This window comes from Cotesia glomerata, linkage group LG1, assembly GCF_020080835.1.
Source record: "Cotesia glomerata isolate CgM1 linkage group LG1, MPM_Cglom_v2.3, whole genome shotgun sequence".
In the NCBI taxonomy this organism is placed as follows: domain Eukaryota; kingdom Metazoa; phylum Arthropoda; class Insecta; order Hymenoptera; family Braconidae; genus Cotesia; species Cotesia glomerata.
The window spans coordinates 3,922,971-3,950,176 of NC_058158.1; the positions used below are offsets into that span (position 1 = coordinate 3,922,971).

Sequence of the window (27,206 nt, forward strand, 5' to 3'; positions counted from 1 at the left end):
ATATAGGTTGACTGTTGAGGTATCTTTATACGGGTATTGGTATTGTAATATAATATTTATATACTATTCAATATTCAATCCAACATGATGTGAATTAAAGTTATTTCAAGATATTTTAATCTATTATAAATGATTTGAAATCTTCGTTCACCTGCAACCTAATTTTACAAAATGATTCACATATAATTTTAGTCGTTTCAATAATTTAACATTCAAGATATCATGTACCTAAATACTACGATCATTAACAATTCAATCGGTCAAATTTGTAAATCTACGGATGAACTTTCAACTATTTTTTTAAAAATTAGTTTACCGGTGATTTTATTTCAGTAAATTCTCTTCTTATCTTTGGAAGAAAGTTTCAGCAAAATGGCGACATTTTCAGGGGGACACTATTGATCTTGTAATATTTTTTTACACTGATAAAAATTTTAACTTGACTCAAGAGCAAAAATCTTGAACCAAGAACACCAATTGGAAGAAAACGAATTTCTTGAGCCAAGAGGAAAAATTCTTGAGTCAAGATAGATTCTTGGCTCAAAAAATTCATTTTCTTCCAATTGGTGTTCTTGGTTCAAGATTTTTGCTCTTGAGTCAAGCTAAAATTTTTATCAGTGTATGATTGTAGTAAAGTCGAGGCTTTTAATAGAACGCGTAACTTCTTAATCGTTGAAAAGATAAATTTTAATTATATTTGTTTTTAAAACAATAGATGCTTAATTTATTTTTAAACTAAATTATTTATAGTTTATACTGTTAAAGATTAAATATTAATATATTTTTTTGAATTAATAATTAATGATAGTTTTTGTTTTAAGTCATCACTAGAGGCAATTTTTTAATGGCTTTATTTTTAAATTCACTTTAATAATTAAATAATTAGTTTATTAATTTATATTTTTCTTCTAAATATATTTTTGCACTTGCGAAATAAATAAATAATTAATATATATATTTTATTCTGAATTTTATTAACAATAACAATAAATAATTTTATCGATTTATCGGAGTTTAAAAATTAACGTGATAAATCAACTCAATAAATATTTGTTCTTTGCAATTAATATTATTATTTTAAAAAATCTAAATATGTGATATGCATTTCAGTTTGTTAAGTACTTAAAAATGGTTCAAATAAATAAGTTCAAGTACATATATAATAATTGATAATAATTCATTAGTTAAAATAAATAAATGAATCACAGAGAATTCATTGATTAATATATTATATAATATAATAATATAATATAAATCCACTGTAATACTTGTGAGATTAAAAATAATAGTTATCATAAAATAAAATGCAATAGATAGCGCAATAGCAGTCGTTAAAGTAAATAACTGTAAATACCTGATCGTTAGAACATATATACATTTTAAACAACAAACTAAATAGATAAAAAATGATATTAAGCAAATGGCAATACAATAAACAATTGCCAATGTAAATATAAATATTAAAAAGAAAAAAAAAGAAACAAACAAACAAACAAACATTTGTATACCTGAGTTTTAAGACATAATATATTTTTTATTACTAATAATTATTAATGATAAAAATATTGAATAAAATAATTCGCAATTTTTTGGGGGTCCAGGGTAATGTATTTCCATTGTATTCGCGTTATACGTTATTATTTATACAAAAAACAAAAAAAAAATAAATAAATAAACAAAAATGATTATTTCTTTTCTTTTGTAAATAAAATGTATTTTATTTAATTATAAAATTAAAATCCACGATCAATAGTTGGGCGTTGGTGTTTTTGCAATTAATTATTAATACTTAGTTATTAATTTAAAATAAAGACAAACAGATAGGGCAGAAGTCAAATATTTATCTATAATCCAGTACTAAAATAAAGCCTCAAAATATAATTTTCCTCATTAGACTGATCCGCACCCTGGGAGGCATTGAAAATGGTATGTTGGAAGAAAACTTAATTATTCATTTCGAATATTCTGCTTTCTGTCTACAAGTTTGCCGTCGGTAACGAAAGTTTAACTTATTCGCAATTGCCCAAAAACTTTCTGTTGTATTCTCTTTAGAGTTTTCAGTCTACTTCCTCTGCTATACTCACTGCAATAGCAGTAGAAATAGTCTAATTACTGGCATTTAATTGTCTCTAATTCTTACTTTTTCCTTTAAAAACTTCATTTATTTTAATTCCCCATGAAAAAAATTCATTTGTATTCTCACCCTCATTTTATTCTCTTTTGTTATTTTCATTTCAAAGACGAAATACAACAGAAATTATTAATTACTATAAATGGGCACTTGCATACCAATAATAACTACAATAATGATTATAATAACCACTATAGTAGTAATAATAATAATAATAATTTAAAAAAATAGCAATAATATTAAAAATAAAAAACAATAACAATAATTACACGCGCGTGTCTCCCAAGAGTGTTTGGTTATCGCTGACACGAGTCACATTACCATGATCAATGACAAACCAGAGCCCCGAGCCTTGTTTCTATCAGTACTTTGGATTGATTACCACCACCATTATTACCACTACCAACCACCGCACCTGAGTGTCAGCTAAGCCGATGTCGTTATACGAGTAAAAAAATAATAGCAGAGGAGTGTTACAATAAATTCTAAAACCCAATTAAATGAGAATAAACAAAAATAATTTTTAAAAAGAAAGTATCATAGCAAAAGTATGAGAAAACTAGCCAATTACCTTGCAAAATTACCACAAAACTCTTTCATTAACCCCTTTATTCCCAATTATTTATTTAATCTTTTTTTTTTCTGTTTTTTTTTTTTTTTTTCTATTTTTTATTCACCCGGCACCCACGAATGTCCTCTGTATAAAAAAATAACTAGTATCGTTACTAATGTGTCCACAATATTAATGGCAGTCGTATCTTTGTTCTTGTTTGTTCCCGGTCCCGCTCGCTCGGCTATACGTGCTCTGGTTCGTCATTGTTCTGTGTGTACCTACTACTACCTTCATGAACGGATTATGCGCTGGGGGTCCATCCACACGTGGCCTCTCTCTGTGTGTCCGCCTCCTCCACGTCAATTGGTTCGTAACGGATATATTTTTTTTTTAAATTGGGATCAATGTAACGGTGCTTGGTTTTATTTTATTTTCACTGTAAATATATTTGTATACTTTGTTTACTATTTTTGCTTGCAATATATATTTAAAATATCATTTTTATTTCAATGCATTTGCAACAAAATATAATTATTATTTAACTGAATTTATTTTTTTTTTATACGTTAATTATTGGGAAATTTTTATCAATACTAATCTTTAAATGATCTTCAAATAATTTGCATTTTGTTATGAATTTATCAAAAATTTTTTTACTTTACATTTAAATGAATGCTTTATTTTGATATTTATAATATTAATAATAATGATAATTATTTTTTAATAATAATAATATTAACAATAATTATGATGATGATGATGATAATGATGATGATGAACGCGAAGGTCCACCATCAGCAATATTAGCAATGCGATTATCACATCCATTACACAATAATTTATTACCACCAGGTATATGTTATACTTGTGATGTGTGTGGAAAAACATTATCAACAAAGCTAACATTAAAACGTCATAAAGAACAGCAGCACTTTCAGCCACTCAACAGTGCATTATGCGTCATGTGTAATAAAGTGTTTAGAACGTTGAACAGCTTAAATAATCACAAGAGTATCTACCATCGTAGACAGAAATAAAACGAGTCTACTTATTTATTATCAACAGAGACTATAAATAACTAAACCAACCGAATTTCATCTAATATTTTTTATTAGATTCTAGATCGATTACTTTTCTATCGTTATTTTATTTTCGGTTTATAAATAAATTTATAAAACTAATTTAGTAAAAAAAAAAAAAAAAGGAAATAAGGGAATAATGTCCAGTGCTTCCAAAAAAAGTACAGAGCTTTTGAATGAGAACGTTCCGGGAAATTCGAAGCACTAATGGACAAGCTGCCCAATTTAAAATAAAATGTGTCAATAATTATTGTTAAAATTTATTTGTGATAGAAAATGTAAATGGTAAATTGCAATATATAAATTAATGAGTAAAAATAATTATATATATAAATGAATATACATGAAAAGAAAATATAAAGTAATAATTATAATGATAATAAATAACAGTAAATATAATGATGATTATTATTATAATAAGATTAATTAATAATTGTAATTATTCATATGTAAATTGTTTCAAGCTGTATATAAAATGAAAATAATGGCATGAAATTATTTATTGGATGATTATTGATTAAATATTACTATATTTATTTGTATTTAATTATTTTTACTCGTGTATACTTGTGTCTATTATTATTGTTGATAGGCATTATTAAAGTAAATTGAATGATTATTATAATTACGCGACTGAGTGTGTGTTGGGGGAAAGAGAAGGTGTAAATCGGATTTCCCATGCGAACTCGTTAGTTAGGATTTAATTGAATGAACAAAAAACTAAATAATTTAAATACAAGCGTTTAGTATTAACGCTTATCGTCCAACTAACTTTAGGAAGAGACATTTACATATTAAAAGACTGTAAAAAAAAAAAAAAAAATGAAAATGATAAAAAGTAACAAATTGACTTACAAGACTCGAGATAAATTTATTATTTTTTTTTTTTTAATTTAGAAAACAGAATTTTATTACGATTGATTAGAAATTTTATTTATTTAAAATTATTATTATTATTATTATCATCGACTTAATTTTCGCGGATTGAATGACAGTCCCTGACTTATGTATAAATCAGCGATTACTTCGCGATTAGTGATTGGAATTAATTAATTAATTATTTAATTATAATATATATATTTTATTTTATTAATATATAAATATTTTAATATATATATATTATATTCATTCCATACACAAACACAAAAAACATGCTTTAAAATGGGGTACCTTTTATAGATGCGTTAATTTTTAGTAACGATCCCGGTTTTATTACGCCGTACCTTGATAATTCATATTTTTAGTTACTATTTTATATATTATTATTATTATTATTATTATTATTATTACTATTAATACTATTTTAATTATTATACTTCATATGTTTATTTCTCTGATCGTTGACTCAAAACTTTTTTACATTTCCGTGATAAAAATATTTTTCAACCCAGTTTTTTTTACTCAGAAAATATTTTTTTTCAACTTATTAAAATAAGCATAGCATAGTCGGGTTTACAATACTGCACACTAAAAATTGCTAATAAAACAAATCACATTTTAAGTCCACGCAAAAAAAAAAAAAAACAAACATATGCATCTAAATAAATAATAGCTACAGTACGTATATAGAGTACATATATAGACATATATTTTAGTAGGATTTTCATAAGACACTCCAGAGTCTTCTGTAATTAATCAGTATAACTATGCAAGATATTTTTAACACTGCAATTAAAAAATAATTCATTGTAAATTATTTAAAAAAATCTAGCCGCAATTTGACTCTTCACGCCGGTTATTTTAACCAAATTCGGTAAAAATATACAAACACTAAAAATCAATATCATTAGTATAAGTACTGAACGGTTAATAAGGGAGGCTCTGATGTACCGGAAAAACCGACAGCTCTTGATTCGTATCTCGGTTATATGGTTTAACTTTTATTTGTGTAACAGCCTGACGTAAGAACGTTGTACTCTACTCGGTATATATGATACAAATCTACGTATATTATCTCAAATATATATTTAATAATTATTGCATATTACATTATATTTTACAGACTACAATATCGAACTACTCATAACACACCGATTGAAGTAAACAGACAGTTAATTAATAATCAGAATAAATAATAAATAATTACCGAATAACAAACACTTTCTCACGCTCGAACACACTTCATCTATAGGTAGGCTATGATAGATTTATTTATATTATTACCGATTATCATAATGGAAGAATTATTTAGAGTATGTTGGATTATGACTAGCACATACTTTTGGAAATTATAAATTAAAGAATGAGAATTTAGTGGACTTGGACATAACACTGTAGCACTTGAAAGTATGTGCTGGTCAGCAGGTGCAAATATGAATTTATAAAGTTAATTTAGTAAGAAACAGATTTGAATGTTTGAGACTGTAAATTCGGAGTCACGAGAGGATGAAGCTTTAAATTGAGAGAAAATGGTAAATAATGTCGAAAAAATTAATTTAAATTAAATTAAAAAAAAAAAAAAAAACGTTTTATAGTAGTTGAAACGGATGATAAAGAACTGATATTGATAATTATTTAAATTGATAAATTTAAAAGTAAAAATAGTAGTTTATTCAATAAATTGACTTGTGACTACTGTAAAAAATATAAGAAAATTGCCAAATACGCGGATATTTGTCATTCATTGTGTATGAATGACAGACTTATAAAAATAATAAATTATTAATGAAATTAATATAAATTGATTCTTTAATATTTAATTGCATATATACAATTTATATTTGTAGATTTTTATTTGATTTTTATTTTTATTATTAATATTATTATTATTTTTTGTATGACCATTATTATTATTATTATTATTATTATTATTATTATTATTAATTTTTGTTACGCGAGAGATAAGTTTATAACTGAAACGAACACGTCAGAAAAAGATTGTTATTTTGTAGTTACGAAATTTCGGTTACATTTAATATCGTCGACCATTAAATTATCTCGCGCGAAAGAATAGCAAATCTTGCATTTAATTTTAAATATAAATGAACTCTTTGTCTAGACAATATGACATTAAAGAAAATAAAAATATATATTTAATTTAAAAGAGAGAAAGGAAAGTTAAATACAATGGCTTCTATTTTGTTATTGAAAAGACTGAAATTAAAAAAAAAAATTATTTTTAAAATGGGTCGCCAATAATTTAATTGCCTTGGACTGTAAATTGGCACAAAGATTGTCACAAGTTATTTGCTGTGACGCAATTCGACTGATTTGATTGATTTATTTATAAATTGATAAGTTGTTTTTTTTTAATTAGTCAATTTTATTGGACTGATTTTTTTCACTAATTTGACTGATGTTACCAAACTTGCTAATTAAAAGTACCTAATGATTAAGTTTTAAAATGGCGGTTTTAAAATAAACGGAGTTAGGGTCCGAGTTAAAAATGGGAGTGGAGTTGTGCAATTAGTTACGAAAAAATAGAAAAATATGATAAACAAAAAATGACAGAGTCTGCAAAAAATTCAAAATAATCGAGCCATAAAACACTTGAATAAATTACAAATAATTATGTCATTGTCACAAAAAAAAAAAAAAAAAAAAAAAAAAAAAAAAAAAATTGAATACAATAACAACAATCAGTTACTTGAATTCAAAATAGACGTGATTGCTTGCTATTATTATCACTATAAACATCATCATCATCATCATTTATTAACATTATAATTAATATCTAATTATTACGATTATTTTTCACGGTAATTATTATTGAAATATTTATAAACGAATAGATTTATAAAGTATACACATACATACACATTGCTTTTGTTTCCCCCACATTTATTAATTAATCAATAAATTATGTAATAGTAATAATAACCATACAGGTTTTATAATAATACAATAGCCAATTTTTCACAATAGCTTATAGCCCTACGTTTAAAGATTATACTTAATAATTTACAACTTATTATTCTATTATTATTATTATATTATATCGTTATCGCCAATTTCATTCGTATGACGTAAATAATTTGATAATCATCCTATTATTAATAATAACAATAACTTTATTCAATATTATCATTTATTCTATAAAATGCAGACAAAACATTAGTACCTGCGCGAGTGAAGGTTTATTTAAATGAAGAAATACTAATTTTAAAAAAATTATATAAAAAATTAAGACTTGGTGGCGAAAAAAATTAATATATTAATAAAAGTGCGCTAAATTAAAACTAGAAAATAATCGCGCATTCATTAAGTGTAACTGATAATTATAGAAAAAATCGAAAAGACAGTTACTTTATTTTGCTTATACTTATTATTTGTTATTTTCCGAGGTGTTTTGGTTATATATTTATTATTGATTACGATTATTACAATCATTTAATATTATTATTTCTATTTTTAATTATTTGAACTATATAAGATGCATTTTAATATATTTTCATTTTTGTATGATGCAAAATGTACTGTTTGATTTAATAATTTTGTTTTTTTTTTATTTATTTATTTTTCTACATCTTTATTTATTTTTAAGATAATTTAACCTATCACATCCTATCGAAAACGCTCAATAATTGATCAACGATCAATAATTTATTAATTAGAAAATATCAATGAAATAACTGTAATATTTTCATAGACTTAAGCTTATATCATGGATTTTAAACTAAGTAAAATAATTTCAGCTGCAAGGTAAGTCAGTTTGAATTCTTCCAATAGGGTTTACTGTTAATGTGTTGTTAAAATACTGAGCCATTAATTCCTGACGAGTCAATAAAAAAAAAAAAATTTCTTTCTTTATTTTTTCGAACGAAACAGTTTTGATATAAATTCAAGTAATCGCAGTGCAAATTGAGCCATTTTTTATTTGTATAGAGCAAAATTACAATATAAATTAAAGCTCTATTTAAATATTTTTAATGAGTATTTGAAGAAAAAGATTTATTTGAACTGCGAAGACTTGAGCTCTCCTCCTCACGCTTAATTCTTATTTCAATTCTCAGCTCGCGATGTCTTTTTGTTAACAATAAGATTCTCGTTTTTATATTCAATGCAACAGTCCACCAGATCCAGACGTTTATTATTTTCTATGAAATATATATTTCTATAGCCCGTTATAAACACTCTTTTTTTTTTTTTTAATTTTTATATATCCACACAATAGAATAAAAATCTAGATATTTATGTATTTATAATAGAGATAAAACATTTGAATTTACGTAAATTAATACAACAAGTAACAATAGAGATGCAAGAGATTTTAGAATACGACAAAACGTTGCGGGTTACATTGTAACGCGAACTGCATGCTTTAAATGTCTTCCAGAATGCTCAGTGTCATATGTTAACCCTTATTCAAACAAAACACCGTGACTTTTTTTTTTGTTATCAAAAGAATTGAAAGTATTTTCAACAATATGCGTCTTATTCTGCATCCCCCGGTTATAAGTTTTTCTGTTCATTTTTTTTGTTACTTTATCTTTTTTATTATTATTATTTTCTTTAAATGAATATAATTTCTTGTGATTTACTTTAATTATGTTTTGACTCGGGCGTGATTATGAGCAGCCATAATTTTTTTAAGTTAAAAAAAAATGTTCCTTACCTTATTCACCAGAACTGAAGATCCTCATAATAAATATCACGTCGCAGTGGTCTTTATGTAAATTGTAAAAGCGTATATAAGTATAAATACTTATAACCCCTCGTTGACTTAGTTCCTTGTGATAGCAGAAGTAGAGCGGACTTTTTAGCTTCAAGTTTAACGAGACACAACTCGAGTAAGAATAAGTTGGACAAAGAGTAATTTTCAATGAAAATTAATGGTTATATATATATATATATAATATCCATCATCCAGTACTTTCAGCGGTGCTTACTCTCTCTTTTCTTATATTTTATATTATACACCCGAACGCCCCCAGCTCTCTTCTATTCGATCCCTCGGTCTAGAACAGTCAATATAATACAGAAATGTTAAATAATAATATTGTTATCATTATTGTTATAATAACATCTAAAGAGGTGAAAGAAAGAGACGAGAATGCAAGAGAGAATGAGACAAACTTTAGTATAGTTATAATAGTTGTTAGATAGCGTAGCGCCATCCTTCAATCCTTGAAGTTTTTAAGCCCTCGACCGGACTAGACTAGACCCATCAAACAATAACTTTTAAGAATAAATGACCCGCTCATACTTATCGCCATTTAATTCGTATCGTTGTGAAGCTCATCAAAACGAGCATTTTCACTTTTTCCAAGCCTTTGAGTTTTAGTTTTTAAAGAACAAATAAATTCCTCGGAAAAATTATTGTCATTATTTTTATTATTGTCAAGTGGGTAAAGTTTAAAGTTTTAAATTTTAATAACTTTTTTTATTTACAGTAGAGTAAAAAAAAGTTGTAATGTTTCTCTAAGGACCTACTTTGCATAGAAATAAAAAATGATAATTGATAAATTTTATCATAATGATTAATAAGGATTAATTAGTTAAATGCGTTAGAGGAGGGGACTGTTAGAGAGAGAGAGAGAGAGAGATATTTAAGTAAGAGAGTAGTTTTTAAAAAGAGAGTAAAAGTAAAGATTTTTAAAGATTATAAAGAGATGTTAGACTTGGTGTAGGTAAGTGTGGGGTGTGCTGCATGAGGTGCATTGTTGTGTTTCAGTGCTCGCCTCGATGCCAGGGCTGACCTTGAACTCGCTGAACACGCCGTCGCCCAAGAAGCTCTTCACCTGCCAACTGTGTGGCAAGGTGCTGTGCAGTAAAGCATCACTAAAGCGCCACGTTGCCGACAAGCACGCTGAACGACAAGAGGAGTACCGATGTGTCATCTGCGAGCGAGTATACTGCTCGCGTAACTCCCTGATGACTCATATCTATACCTATCATAAGAGCAGACCTGGCGACATTGACATTAAGTTCTTTTGAAGGTTTAGATAAGGTAGGGCCACGTACTACCATCCAAATTTAACAATTCGGTCTTTAGTTCTCCCTCTAATCTTTTATTTATTTATTTTTATTATTATTTTTTTTTTACTTTACTTAACTTTTCTTTATTTTTCTTTTGGCTACTCGTTTTTTCGTTTATGTACATATTATGTATTAAAAATATTTAAATCCTTGATAATGCCAAAAATCCTTTCTCCTAATTTTTTTTAATGTTAATCTTAATCCTTGTTTTTCTTTTTATTATAATTATTATTATTATGTAAATTTTAGTAGGACATGCATGCACGACTAACCCACTCGGTTATCTTTATTCACTCGCGATTTTAAAATAAAGATTTTTTTTTTCAAGTCAAACATCTCTTTTAAATATTTTTTTTTTATTTTATTGGAATTCTATTGAACCTCAGTTTGTCTATCTTTTGTTAATTAACTAAAAAGTGGATTTTTTAATGCATGAATGGGTTAATAAGTCATAAATTTTGTGACGGAGAATGAAAAAGGACTTTCTAATCAATAAATAAATAAATACTATTCTACTTATACATATATTGTTGAAGAAATATATAAAATGGGGTATGAATGGATACGGGAAAAAAAAAAAAATTAGGTAGAGAAGCAGATTTAATACTTGGTATTATCTGACTAGGAAAGCAGGGCTTTTATTTTTCTATCGGACTAAATGCTTCAGGCTCTTCACAACTAACCAATCCTTCACCGTATCTTACTTTATTATTATTAATATTTTATTATGTTTATTATTATGTAATTTATTTATTATTTATTGGTTGTTTATTTCGTTACATTTTTCACTTTATTAACCATATGCTTTACGACTCATTGCTTTCAATGTTTGATGTTGCATGTACTTAATAATATTTTCATTACAGTTGTTTAACTGCTGCATGACCTGACACTGACGTAAATGTCCATTTACATTAGTACTAATAACATGAAACTGTCATTCTATTAGAGCATGATTAACACTATTACTAAGTATTTTCTTATATTCTATACGAGTTATTGTTTTTCTTATAATATTTTAGTGGTTACTGAGAATTATCGGAGCTAGATTTAACACCGTAAAATTTTTGAGTCATTAGGACAAATAAATAAAAATAATTGAAGGAGTTAAATTTGGAAAAAATTTTCTCCACTTTCAGCTTTAATTCCTTCAATTTAATTTTGATAATTCTATTCTCAGTATCATAGAGCATGTAAAAAATCTCAGCATGATTTAATGAGTAATAACTTAATAATGTAATCCACATCCTACACTACACACCCTAATTACTAAATCTTAAAAAAAATATATTCAATTTTATATTACATATATTGATAATAAATATAAAATTTTCCTACAAAAATGCATAAACTGAAAAATATGAACTCTAAAATTTTTAAATAAAAAATTTATCACCAAAATATATTCATTTTTGTGGAAAAAAATGAAAACAAAAAAAAAAGAAATAAATTAAATGAAAAATGTAATTTGCAGGTACGGGCAATGGGATGCATCCAACGTCGACGCTTCCCACAAATATATACCGTATGCCGCCGCCAACAGCGGGAGGTATAAATGAGCCACAGGAATGCCCCTACTGCCGCCGTACCTTTTCCTGCTATTACTCGTTAAAACGTCACTTTCAGGATAAACACGAACAATCAGATACTTTGTACGTGTGTGAGTTTTGTAACCGTCGTTATCGAACTAAAAATTCATTGACGACGCACAAAAGTCTTCAGCACCGTGGCTCAAGCGGGATGTTGAAGAGGCTGCTGAAGACATCCGCTATGAAGAGTGTCTTGGCAGCGCAGCATCACCCACCGATCCAGCAACAATTGCCCCAATGAAAGTGGTGGTCCGTTCGTCAGCCTTCTCCTGATTATTTTGATGACTCTAGTGATTATTATCTTAAATTTAATCATCGAAATCGCCATAACAGTAACAACAGTAGTCATAATTATCATCAACAAAATCAGACAAACTATCAGCAGCATCATTGGCCATGGGGAGAACGCGATCGGACAGATACTTCATTAGATCCTGGGCCGTTGAATACAGGATCAATGATTGACCTCTCGTTGTAATATTGAATATTTAAATTTATTTTTTGTGATCTCGGACTCGTCTTGCGGTTGATCGTCGCTTTAAAGACAATCAATTTAATGGGAGTCATTGTGTTTTATCAATTTGTTTTAACTTTAATTTTTTTCTTTATTTTATTTTATTCTATTCTATTCTATTATATTTTTTCCATTACTCAAGACAGTATTTTTTATAAATATCATTTTTATCATTATTAATTTTAATATTATTATTATTATTATTACTATGATTATTATTATTATTAATATAATTATTATGATTAAAGAATACTGTCTAGGGTAATTTATCTTGAGAAGAAGAGAATGAGAGAATTAAAACTACGTAATTGGCTCTTACGTATCGCCTCGCTTTCAAATTAAATTTGAAATATTTTTTTTTGTTTGTTTTAATTCGTAATTATTATAAATTATTTTAATAATTTTTATTTAATATTGTTTCGTTTTTAAACACATTCGTCAAGACTGCGTTTAATCCAAAGAATCACGACGAATTGACTGAGAAAATTAAAAACAAATTCTTAACGTAATTAAGCTTAACCAAACAAATTTAATTAAATCAATCGGGAAAGTAATACGATATTTTAAAATTTATTAAATTTTTTTTTTTTTTATTTTAAATAATTAATAACATTCCAGTCATTATTTAGAGGCAAAATTTAATTTAAATTGTTTATTATCTAGTTTGAAATATTATTTTAAATAATTAACGGACTGATTATTATTGCCGATCGAGCAACAATCGGATTAGATTTTTAATTATATTATCTATTAAATTGAATGAGAATTTAAAAATTTTATTTTATGCCAACAAACTAAATTTTATCTAGTGAAGATTATTTTATTTTAAATAATAAATAAATAAATTAATCTTCTTTTTGTTTTATTATTAATTCTTTTTTTTTTTGTTTCGTTTTGTTTAATTTTAACTTTTAACTAAAAGCGGCGAATCTAAGCGTATACACGGCGTAATAAAACGTTGCAAGCGTAAGACATAGCGAAAGCAGGATATAGAGATAACGGCGTGATAAATATATATCCATATATATATATATTGACGTCTCAATCCGCAATTACGAGAGATAGAGACTAGTTAATAATAAAACGTGGCTCGTTTTAATGTTAAACTAATTTTTTCCCTCGCACGTTTATATTTATTATTTTATTGTCCATTTGAATATATAAATATATATTTACATTTTTATTATTATTATTATTATTATTTTATTGACAATATTATTATTTTCATTTTAACTATTATTATTAATAATATCATTATTACAGTTATTTTTATTAGTATAATTAATATTAATACAATAATTATTACAATAAAAAAGAAATTAAACGTGCGATTTATGAGAAACATAAATATATAGATAAATATATAAATATATATATTAATATTATGATTATAATAATATATTTAATTTAAGTAAAGACAAATTAAATAATAGCCAGTTAAACGTCTTAGGCCTAAGTGGAATTCAATTACGAAATCTGATGTGCTCAAATTCCATAAAATCTTATACAAAATAATAAAGTTAATAGAAGTTTAATTAAAGACTACAGTGGCAAGAGATAGATAAAATGTTTTTAAGGACAATGGACTCAAAATAATACATAATAAATATATTTAAAATATATATTGCACAAAAGTCCATCATACATAAAAATAAAAAAAAAAATCAGACTATATTTTTAACTCTACAAAGTAATATTTTGAACTGTGTACATATATACATACTTACATATATTCATTACATATTATTATATATATAAATATTATATATATATTACATTGGTACAATATTAATAACAATAATATTTCTATCTTTGGATTTTCTCAAGGTATAATAAAGTTAAATAAATAAAGATAAATCATATGCAATTTTGGCATGGCGTCGGACACTATTCATTATTCTACGACGAAAAATTATTTTTTTTTTTTATTAGTTTTGTTGTTGAGTATTAGAAAAATCACCTGATGCCATGTTTTTGTGTAATTAAATAGCTGAAAAAATTACGGAGTTACTTGTTTGATTTTTTATAACTTTTAATTGACTTTAAAAAATTTTTTTGAGATAAAAATTTTGAAGTTTCTAGGAAATGAATGCTAGTCATTGGACTTAGAAGTAATAAATTATTGTTTTGGTTTGGTTTTCATCAAACAAGTAATGAGCTGTGTTGATTTTCTTGCAATAAGTACTGAGCAAGTACGCAGTACAAGAGATAAGTAGATAAAACAAAATTCTAAGAGTTGTTTGAATAACGATCGTAACATATTCAGGTTTTAAACTCAGTGATAAAACACTTAAATAAAAAAAAAAAATAAATAAAAAATGAAAAAAAAAAAAGTTAAGTTGTTTTATCAAATATGTAAACGCCATTATCATTAATAATGAGCAAGTACAAATAATTATTAAAGAGCAGCTACAACTATATTAGACTCGGTAGTATTGAATGCGAAAAATAAAATTTTGTGAATTTTTAAGATTTAAAATTTATAATTATTAAAGTGTAATGAAGAAAATTATTTTAGACATATCGATCATCAAGTATACCATTAAAAATTATACGATTTAGATTATAAGAATCCCGGATAAGGGAATATAAATTTGTGTCAAATTTTTTTAGAGTCGATGAGATAAAATAAATTAAATAAAAATTATTCTCTGTTCCGTGACGTACTCATTAACCACTGTGTAGATAATTTGGATTCAAGATTGACGAGTGAAAAAAAAAAACATTAAAAATGTTTTATAATTAAGCCAAAATTTGATGAAATTATAAATGCCAAAATTATTTATTTGGGATATGACTTAATTATATAATTTATAAGCTCGTAAATGGAAATTATCCTAGTCATTTTTGGACCCTTCTATGTTGCTGTGATAAAAGAAGGCGAGTAAAGTTATTAAAATAACGAGCTAATTAAAAATAAACATTGTCGATTTGAATTTAAATTAGTCCACATAATGGCAGTCAGCGTGGCGTCAACGGACAAGAGAAAGAGAGAATAATTATTATTAATAAAGAACAAATTGATTATGATATCGGAAAGTTCTGTGATGTTTTTCAGTTGGTATACTAAACGAAAAAAATGGTTAAAAAAAATTTACAAAAAAAATAAACTAATTAATAAAAGATATACGGATTCGAATTTATCTTGAATGTTGTAAAATTAGTCATCGAGACAAAGTAGAAATTTCGTAATAATTTAATTTCTAAATAAAATTAAAATATTGACAGAGTGAAACGTCTGCTTAATTGGCAAATTTACAATCGATAATAATAATTAAATATGTATTTGAATATACAATCTATTTAACTTATTATTCGCTACGATAGTAAAGATATAGTGTCATTGACTTGTGTAGAAAATTAAAGATAACTATTTATTATAATGTAATTCAGTTATCGGAATCTTGTAAGTGTAAAAAAAAAAATTATTATTGATTGCTAATAGCGAGTTCAAAATTCATTATTCGATGCCAAAATTTACATTGCATATTAAATGTATTCATTTTTCATAAATTTTTAAACCTAAGATTTTTTTATAAAAATTTTATTTGTCAAAAAAAAAATCAAGTTGCAATAACTATTATTTACTTTTATAGTTATTTATTTTTTATAAAATTTAAATTTATAAATTAATTTACAAAAACGCAGACACTTCACTGGTGTTCAAAATTATAAATTAAAAATTAATGTGCCAACACATTGAGGGTTCGTAAATAATTAACGGAATTACTTCATGTCTTCTTTGATAAGCATAACTAAGGTAGCAGTAGTTATCAGAAAAAGAAAAACGAAAAAAAATGTATCACTGATTAAACAAACGATCCTTTAAACCTGCACAATTTTCGGTCTTTCGAGCTCGTAGCTGAAAGAGAACTACAGAAATACAGAAAAAGAGAAGTACAGAAATAAATATTTTTAACTATTAATTTCCACTCTTTCATTATATAAATATGTAGATATATACGAATATATTTATATATTTAATAATGTGTATATACAATAGTTAAAATAATAATACAGAAATGATACTTTAATAGCAGATGAATCGACAGTGTGACGGGTCTACTTGAAACTTGTTCGATCAATGACAATTTGCTCTAGAAACTCTATCCCTTAAACATTTCTGTAAAAATATTTGGGGTAGAGTTTTCAGACAGTTATCATCAGATAGAAAATTTCTGAGTAAATCTTTCACACTGCTGATAAACCGGAATATAATCGTTAACACAACGTGTCCGTATTTTAGTTTAAATGATATTGATTGTGAGTAATTTTTCGATGCCACTTGTAGGAATAAGTTTATTGCTATTCGTTTAAACAAGTAACTATAAATTCCGCCTTTTATGTTGAATAATACATTTAATTGATATTTTTAATATTATTATCAGAAGAATTTTTAATAATTTATTGATATAAAGTATCGGCAGACGTATCTGGAATGAAATTGACCGGAAATCAGGGATATTTTTTGGTGTTAAAAATAATTATTTTGAAAAGTGAATTAAGATTATTTAATTGTCGAATTTTCTTCCGAATTAGTGATTAAATTAAATTCTAATTAGTAAGTTTGTTTTAGTATATATTATAAATATATACCTATATATATTTATGATAATAAGTATATGTATTCCACTTCCGGCAATTTTTCTTCCACTGTGATGAGCGGTTTTCGATAATCTAAGCTTATTGAATGTGACTGTTTATTTAAATTAATGATAATGATAATAACGACTAATAACGAACGAGATATGATAGCTAAAGTTATTAATTGTTTAGTTGCTCGATATTTAGAGCCGGCTAAGAGCAGCGCTCAATTTATTGAAATTTTGTTATCGCGCTGTGACGAAATAAAGTTATTATTTTGTTACGTAAATTTATTTTTTAACAAAAAGGCTGATTTTTATAATTTAGCAAGGAGATAATGAAGAATTGATGATATCAGTTTTATTGAATAAATAAACGATTAGATGAATTGAATGAATTAATAAAATATTTAACTAATACTATCGAATTTATTTTTTAACTTGTTTCCATTTTCGTTTTTTTTCTCTTTAATTAGATGGGGAATAATAATGATAATAATTATTATTATTACTATCGATTATATATAAATAATACTATATATTTATAATAATTGTGACTGATTAGACTGCGACAATTGGCTTTGATGTTTTTATTATATATTTTTTTTTTTTTTCATTTTTTTTTGCTCTTTATCATGTGATATTGTTTTACCAAAGAAACATTGCGAAATCGTTCTTAAATCGTAGATCGCTAAAAAATTAACACCAATGATTTTTATGGCTAAATTCGATTAATTATTAAATAAAAATTTTCATCAAAAATTTGTAAATTATTTAAAATTTCTGAAATAAAAATGAAAAATGAAACAAGCTAATATTTAAATAAAAATAACAGTAATGAAAACAAAATAGTAATGGCAGAATTTATCCATCGAACTCTTTAGTTTTTTTTTATTACTAAAGAGCATACTTGTATGAAAATATATAGAAAATATATACACTCGAATTATCATAAACTAAAAGTGAAAATTGATGAGAATTTAAAGAATGATAAAGTTGTCGAACATAGGAGAAAGACTACTTAGATTTATTTTCTATTATGTCTCAAAAAAGACTTTAAATATTAACATTTATATTGTGCCATAACTATTATTAATAAACCTTAAGTATAAATTAATTGTTAAATTAAAAAATAAAAAATAATTAAAAAAAAAAAATTCTTAAATTTATCTGACGGGAAAATTGCAAACAAAATTATTATTGATTGTTGCGAGTCATGAAGAAATTTGTCGTTTATTGCAATTGTAAAGAAATAATTAAGCAATTAATAATTATTTCTATTTATTGTTTGTAATTTATTACATCTGCTTTCAATGATCGTCATAAACCTATGCCTGATTATTATGAATGAAAAAAATCAATCAATTATAATTATAAGATTTTTGTTAAATTGTTAATTTAATTTTGGCTCAGTTTTGAAACTTGTTTTTTTTGTTTTGATTGATTGAAAGGAATGATAAAATATTTACGCTATTTTTAACAGCAGTTATGGTTGAAAATTATTAATTCATCAACGATGTTTGTCTCGATGTATATTTAGTTATTAATTTAACGTGCAATGTAAACTAAATTTAAAAATTCAAGACTTTGAGGCGTTTACACGCTCTAATAAATTATTTAATTGATAAACAGATGAAATTGATATGCGAATTTTTGGACGATTATAAAGAAGTGTGTGAATGTGATAGTGATAATCATAATCGAAAAGAAAAAATCACTAGACAACTTGACTAATGGCGAAGCTGTTAAAATAACGTAATAGAAAAACATTGACGCACATTATTTTTTATTTAACTTGAAACGAGTGTCCAAAATCAATATTTATGTTCAAAGTTTTTCTCCTTTGTTCACTCTGTAATTCGCTCTGAAAAAAAGTTTTGCTCTGAAATTTTTTCCCCCAGAACATTTTTAATTTAAACAAGTTTTAAATTTGCAAGTAAAAAAAATTTCAAAGCAGAACTTTTTTTTATAAATTTAATAACAGAATTATTTTTTTTTTCGCATAATTAAGTATTGCATCAACCCTGTACTATATTATGTATTTTATTTTTGCAATGTTTATTTATATTTTTTAACTCTTACGCTCATTGTTTGATTATAATTATTACTACTATTAATTATTAATTATCACAGTTATAATCATCATAACAATAATAATATTATGAACACTTAAATAATATAAGCATTTTGTACATGTATCGCATCACATATTTACTAGCAGTGGACATTGATAGAGTTGACGATTGTATTTTTTAACTAATAAAATAACTCATTGAATACTTACATATTATATATATTATCAAACAGTTTAAATAACTTTATTGAAATCTCCAATAGAGTATACGTATATTTATAATACATTCATACGGGCATAGGTATCTTAAGAATGTATTATAGTTATGCAGTTAAATAATAATTAAATTTATTATTATAATTATTATTAATTTTTTCAACTGAGGGCAATTCAATGTACGTTAGTTCATTAATCGACGGTATAATACACGTAAAGTAACGTAAAGTTTCTGTATTACGTTATTTTGTTTATGTACATATACATATGTATATATACAATCATATATATATATACATATCTAGGCATATAAATATATTAATATTATTATAATTATTTTAAACTTTTAAGTTACTCCACTAGATTTTTTTTCGCTATACGTCCGTTGTCGAAGTGATTGTTAAAATATGTTTATGAGGACTTGACAAATGCTTATAATTATTATCTGCGTATTAATATGTTATATCACTATTATTGCTATCAATATTATTATTATTATTATTAATTATTAATTATATGACAGTTATTGAAGTTTATGTTGGTTTTATAAATTTCTTTACCGTAAAATTCATATCATATAATTAATAAAATAATTAGTTAATAAACTTATATTATTTTATTGTATTTTATTTTTATTTTATAATTATAAAAATCGTAAAAAAAGTTTGTAATGGTTATGGAAAAAGATTTTTTCCAGATAATTAAATATTAATTGAAAATAAATATTTTAAAAATATAAAAGACAGAATAATTAAAACAATTAACACATTGATTTGACAAAAAATGTTGTAATTTTTTTTTTCAATTGTCGCTTACCATTTCTTTTTGTCAAATACATCTTTCAAATAACTCAATAAAATATAATAGATGATTTTCGTCCATGTTCGTGATAAATGAAAAAAAAAAAATAAATAAAAAATAGGAAACTGAAATAGAATATTTGAAAAAAAAAAGGGTGAGCGATAAAAAAACAGTAATTTTCTTTAGTTGATAATTATGATGTAAACTTATTATTTTGCATGAAAGTGGTGGGAATGTAGTGATTTAAGTAATTTAATTAAATTAAAGTGCGTAAATGAAAACTTTGGTGAATAAATATATCAATGAGAGACAGAGTGAGAATAAATGTGAGAGAGAAAGAGAATAAGAAAGAAAGAAAGTGACTGTCATGATCTTTCGTACATAGTATGGCCCGTTTAAAATGTAAAGTAACAAAGTGCAACACGCTGCCTTGCTAAACAATACAAGTACAAAACGAATACAAATACATTAATAAAAATAATAAATAAAATAAAATAAATGATAAAGATGATGGTTGATTAAAAAGTAATAAAATAAAACTTGTCTTTTACTAATAAAGTGAAAATTAAATTTTCTGGTTGTTATAACTTTCGAAGCTAAAACAAATTATAAATCTACGGTTAAATAAATTCTCCGAAAGTAATGTCACTATTTTTCTTTTGACGTAGTGACGTTTCTTAAATAAAATACCTCAAATGTCGTAGCCTCAAATTTGAATAAAGTAAATTTTTTCTCATCATTTTATTATTTAACGGTTTCATTAAAAAATTGCTTACAAAAAATAAAGTATCAATTGTCCAGACTTTTGAAAATACGCGTCAGGTGCCTTTATATTAGTTCGAACCAAACCACACTGCCAGTAAAAAAAAATTTACAAATAAAAAGGTATTTAACGATCATTAAATGAAAATTGAGTATTTAAAACAAATATTTTTTTATATGCGATAAAGTAAAATAGCAGTGTAGTGATTTATTGAAGTTTAAATAAATGAATATTTATTATTTTATTGAGGCACGACAGTAACAGATTCTCATTTTTAAGCTACAATAGTTGTACTTACTACTTACGTCTTGTACATTATTTAATATAACGATAGTCTATAATAAAAATAATAAAAAAAAAGAAAAATGAAAAAAAATATTGAAGCCGGGAGATAAATTTGATGGGAAAAATCCTATCAAATCGTGTAATTAGCACATTCAATTATAATTTGAATGTTGCCTTTTTATTAAGAAAAAAAAATTTATATATATATATATATATATATATATATATATATATATATATATATATATATATATATATCTACTATCATATCATATTTTTTCAGAATTTATTAACTAAAAATTTTCATACTCTATTTAATTGTTTTGTTATTATCAACATGTAATATAATTACTATATTTTTAATTAAATTGAAAACTTGTAAGGACAAGACAGCTGATAATTTTGTGATTTTAGTAAAAAAACAAACGAACAATTTATCAATTACTGTTTTTAAATGATAATACTAATTATAAAAATGAAATAAAATTTAATTATAAATAATTACAAGTTATTTTTTGTACTAGTAGAAGTTGTAATGTAATAATGCTTGTGTTTATTTATCATTATGTTATAGTAATCATTTTTGAAAATTTTTATTTTTATTTTAGTCTTCAAGTAAAAACTGATCGTTATTATTATTGATAAGCATTCCATTGAGAATATAATAAACGGACGAAAAGAGATTGTAAATTGTGAGATTTGAAATAATGTATGTGTGTGAATGATATTGAGATAAATAATAATAATAATTTAAGGACTAATTACGCAGAAATAAGTGCGTGGTAAAAATGAGGGTATAAGAGAAATGTTCTCAAAATGCGCATATCTAGGCTATAATAATAAATATAAATAAATATATATATATAAAAATAGATATATTATACAATCTTATAAATTAATAATATATATAATATATAAATATATATATTATATACATAATGAATTAATTATATATTAATGATAAGTGTTTATTCGCATTTTTAACACGATAAGGATTTATTATTATGAAAAAAAATAAAAAAAATTCATTAATAGTTGTTGGTGTAATATTATGAAATAAATCTTTAATAATAGTAAAAAATATATTCAAGTATACTTTTATTATTCCATTAATTGATTATTTATTCATTTTTTGTATTATTTTTCAATTCACTTCGATCAAACAGCATGCGAGTTTGTAAGTTGACCTTTGAAATATTTTTCAATTGCTGATGGGCTGGCAATTTTGGAATGAATCTCGCTGCAGGAAGTTCACTTGCATTTACTTTCAGAGGTTTTACTTTGTGTAAATTAATTAAAGTCTGGTTCGAAGAATTTTTCCGTTTTGCTGAAATGAATTTCGTGTTCTCTGTTCCATTAAATTCGGGAAGAAGAATTCTACCTGAAGGTTTTATTAACACACTATCCGGATTGAAGGTCTCGTCTTGATTGACTTTTATTTCATTTGCTCGTTTTATTCCTTTGGTTGAATTCAATGAAGGTGTGTTTTGCACCGAGTCGAGATTAGAAACATGTGCATTTTTCTTACGACACTTCTAAAAATTATAATTAATTTTGTAGTAAAAATACCCATGAGAAAGGAAGAAAATGGAAAATTTTTTTACAAATAAATTGCAATTATCGGATGCGTACTGAAATTGTTGGAAATTGAGTTGTTGCAGTAATCTTTTCTATTGCTAATAATCCAATCACGACGTACGCTAGTAACGATTTAAAGGGTAATTTTTTTTTATCACAAGGACACAGAGAATTTCTTCGTATAAATGTCATTATCAGTCGAGTAAAAAAATCTACATACTCGACTTAATTTCCTTCAGTTCTTTTTCCGGATATTTAGTAATTTATACCTGTGAAAGTATTAATAACAATACAGCATTTTCATATATTATTAAAATAATTAATTTTTTTGAATGATTAAAAGTTTATATTTTAATAAATCTGTTGATCAAAAATTTTTTCTTTAAAAAAGTAGACTCTTTGATTACCGACTGATGCAATGCTAGCGCGATAATAAAACATCCGTTGGATAAAAAAATTCCACGACTTTTTCTTTCGTCTATTATTTTTAAAAATTCATTTAAATACAATATTAAAATGATTCGAATAAACTCGAATATAGCTCAATATTTTATTTAAAAAATAGAACGGAAAAAAATTTTTTATTAGGCTTCAAAGCAGTAAGATTGTTATTGATTTGAATATTGCACTTAAATTAGCTTATAGGAATTTATTACCACACCTGTATAATTATGATAATAATCAGTTGCGAATGTAATTAGAATCAGTAATTTTATAATTAAATAGAGTACTTGATAAAAAAAAAAATATTGTAAACTCAAGTGTATTAAAATATTTTATTCTAATTATCCTAAGCACCAAGTATGAACTTTGATGTAGATTAAAAAAGATAAAGACAATCTTTGCATTAATTTTGATATGAAAAAATATTTTAAAGCCGCTTAGAGTTTTTAGATATTAAATGTTTGCTATTAACATGGCGCAGGTGGTATAAACCGACAAGTAAAGGCTATCCAATTCAATTCTACGTTAATTTTCGGTCAACTAATCATTCCCAAGACCTTGAACTATACAAGGATATTCCATAAATTTGAAAAAGAATCAATGAATAATAAATAATAAACAAACATGTTTGTGTTATTTTAAAGTACAATTTATTCATTGCACCTTATAAATAAATAAATTTAAAAACAAACAAGTTCAGTTCCTATTCAAATACGTGAAATGCGTTTCACTCTATCATGTATACATAAAACTTTTCTATAAAGCAGATATTTAAATTCAAAGTTTGATTTTCAGATTTCGCTTCCATCGCGCAAACAAACGTCTGTCATGTGGTGAATATTATATTTAAGCCAAAAAGTTTTGTTCCCAACTAAATTCAAACAATAAATAGTAATGGTTTTAGTAGCAGTAGTTTGTGAAATAAATGACGGTCATATTAGTAAATAGATTAGGGTGAAACTACTCTAAGAAATGAATGTTCGCTCGCCGCCATTTGACCCGACATTTAATTTACATTTTCACGAGAATCAATAGTAAAAACGAATCGATTTTCTCAGAGTCTAACAACACGAATTAATTTTAAATGCTACTTATTTAGATTGTAGATAATAGATATTATCAACTGTCACGCACTACTATAACGAGGTTTTAATATTTACAATTAACGTGCTTATTCAAATAATAAAAGTAAAATACAAAAACAAAAAAAAAAGAAAATAATAATGTTTACGGAAGGAAGCCTGAAATAAGTCTCAAGTCTACATCGTTTATACAGGCCAGAAGCTATATTTTCTTTAAGGCTTCCATGATTGCAGTGCTATACATCACTCCAAGTTAGTAGTGGATTCCACAAACTTTTCACCAGTCACATTGCTTTCGACTTAATTAATGCCCTAATTTAAATTCTCATTCTTTCCTTAAACTGTTAAATAATTTCACTAGCCTTCGTTCTGCTTTTATCAATTTTATTTTTTATCAATTACTTGATTAGGAATTTTTTAATCATCCAAGAAAATTCAGTCACTTACGTGTTGGTTTAGTTAATTAATTTATTATAAATTATAATTATAATTAATTGGTCTGCAGCGACTTTGATTTTCGGACGTCGGAATTACCAAGTTGTCAGACAGGGAATATTTAATTGAATGAACAGTTTCCGAGCAATGTCTGTTATTTAGAAGCAACTAAACTACAATAACGCTTGTGGTTAACCGCGCAATCCAATCGCCACTCGTTAATTGATTTCTAACTTTATCAACGCCCGTACGGCTTATCATCGGTTTTAATAGTTCAGACCAAAGATTAATCCGTTGGTCAATCAATTTTACTATGTTGATTATTTTTTTTTTTAATTCTTTCAAGTGCTTGTTCATATGTGATGCGTTTTAATTCCACCCAAAGTGATAGAATAATAGAAATAAAAATTGTTTCATTGGAAGAATTTGGTCGCGAAATGGATTAAAAGCGTAGAACATATATCATTCGAAGATTCAATACGATTGATGACAATCCAAAGAAATAAAATTTTATAGAATTACTATTTTATATTTTACGAGTATTGTGGAATGCTCGTAAACGCAAGAAAGCTATCAAAGTACCTTACTACGTACTTTCTTTAAAATGACCCTTCGAAGAACGACAACATGGGCAAAAAAACTGAACCAATTTTTCCAGAAAGGGGTTAAAGGCTAGGTTTAAAGGTTTACTTCTGAAGAAAGTCTAGCCCAAGAGTAATGGTTTTAAACCGCCAACCTTTCTCATAGGAGTAGGAGCCTTGTTTTTAGAGCACGTTCTAGCCACTAGATCGTCAAGGCAACATACCTACTCTCACTTAATGTTACTTTTTTCTCACTATAGTCTTAGCTGTATTCAGGGACAAAAACTTTTCAAATAAGATTTACTTGAAATTTTTGTCACGTCTTGTATGTCGGAACTCATGGACTAAAGCACGGATATGTGTGAAAATTTTTCTAACAATATTTGTTTAATATTATCAAACAAAATAAAACTTGTTGCAAATAAATATTTAAATTAAAAATTTTGTGAATTTTAATTTTTATGCTTCATTCTACAGGATTATTTAGTAATGTATAAAATTTAAGTTCACCATTTTTATTATGAAGAGTTACTGAACGCAGCTTGTATCATGATTCTAAATTACAGTGCTTAATATTTCAAGAAAGAGCTAAGTGATTAGATTCTGCGATGGTAGTTCGGAAGTAGATGCTTAATTTTTTCTATTGTTGAATATTTACTTAAGTACTAATATTTTCCCATATTAATACACTAAAACAATGAGATTACAGCTAGCTTTTTTTCATAAAAAAACAAGTCAAGTAAAAAGTTTTCCTATATTATTTTTTATCGACGGGAGAACTTTTTTAGAGTTTTTTTATGTAAATTTTACGAGTGAGAAGCTTTGTAGTACACAGTGTAATATTTTGGTTGGTTACATGAAAAAAGGTAAAGTTTTAAAGTCTGATCGATGAACAGGTCTCTGGTCGGTTCGGCCGAGCAAAAAACTTTTAGATTGATCGAGCAGCTTGAAAAGCCAATTGGACTTGTGACCTTTGTATTGTGAAGAGTAAAAAAAAATTTGTTGCTGATCAGTTGATCACATACTCGACTTTAATGACGCACAAAGCTTTTTATCCATTGCCGATATCATAGAAATATAGTTGAATCTGGTTTTAATCAAATAACGTGACAACAATAAACAACGCTTACCAGATTATATGCTTGTTAGTTTTTCATCTTTCCTTAAACCAATTTAGACCAGTGACTCAAAATGATTGATGATTTCCTAGACGAAAATATTGTTTCCATTGTTAAAGTTAAACTTATAGTAATTGAAACTATTCTTTAGACTATAAAACTATCAGACATCATTTTTCATTCTTATTATAATATTTAATTCAGTTATTCTCCCATTTAAAATAAAATGAGACGGGAAATATTACTTCTTCACGAGTGTCTGATCAAAATTATCTGATACTACTTGCTTCGAATAAGAATAAACCTTGTATGTAATTAATTATTTCTCATCACTTTTGAACACTAGAGCTTTTTTCAATTTTATCAGAATCTTTTCTTATCCTTTATAACTTGTCAACACTATCGAATTTTTAATTTAAAAAATATATAGTTAATCACAAAAATAGTCTTCTCTTATATAAT

General features: G+C 25.4%; 2 protein-coding genes across 2 annotated transcripts in view; one reads left to right on the forward strand and one right to left on the reverse strand.

Moving 5' to 3' along the window:
* Positions 1-12,922, forward strand: part of LOC123264978 (broad-complex core protein isoforms 1/2/3/4/5) — a 45,044-nt gene extending 32,122 nt beyond the window's left edge. The window contains exon 6 of the mRNA XM_044728564.1: positions 12,156-12,922. Coding sequence (XP_044584499.1) covers positions 12,156-12,511 — 356 coding nt within the window. The 3' untranslated portion in view covers positions 12,512-12,922. The remainder of the gene's footprint in view (positions 1-12,155) is intronic.
* Positions 12,923-22,587: 9,665 nt separating this feature from the next.
* LOC123265084 lies at positions 22,588-25,233 on the reverse strand. Its single transcript, XM_044728676.1, has 3 exons — positions 25,058-25,233; positions 23,139-23,353; positions 22,588-23,041 (listed from the first exon to the last, which is right to left on the reverse strand). The coding sequence occupies exons 2-3, from the start codon at positions 23,274-23,276 to the stop codon at positions 22,628-22,630; spliced, it is 552 nt and encodes a 183-aa protein (XP_044584611.1). The 5' UTR covers positions 23,277-23,353; positions 25,058-25,233; the 3' UTR covers positions 22,588-22,627.
* Between the last annotated feature and the right edge of the window lie 1,973 nt (positions 25,234-27,206).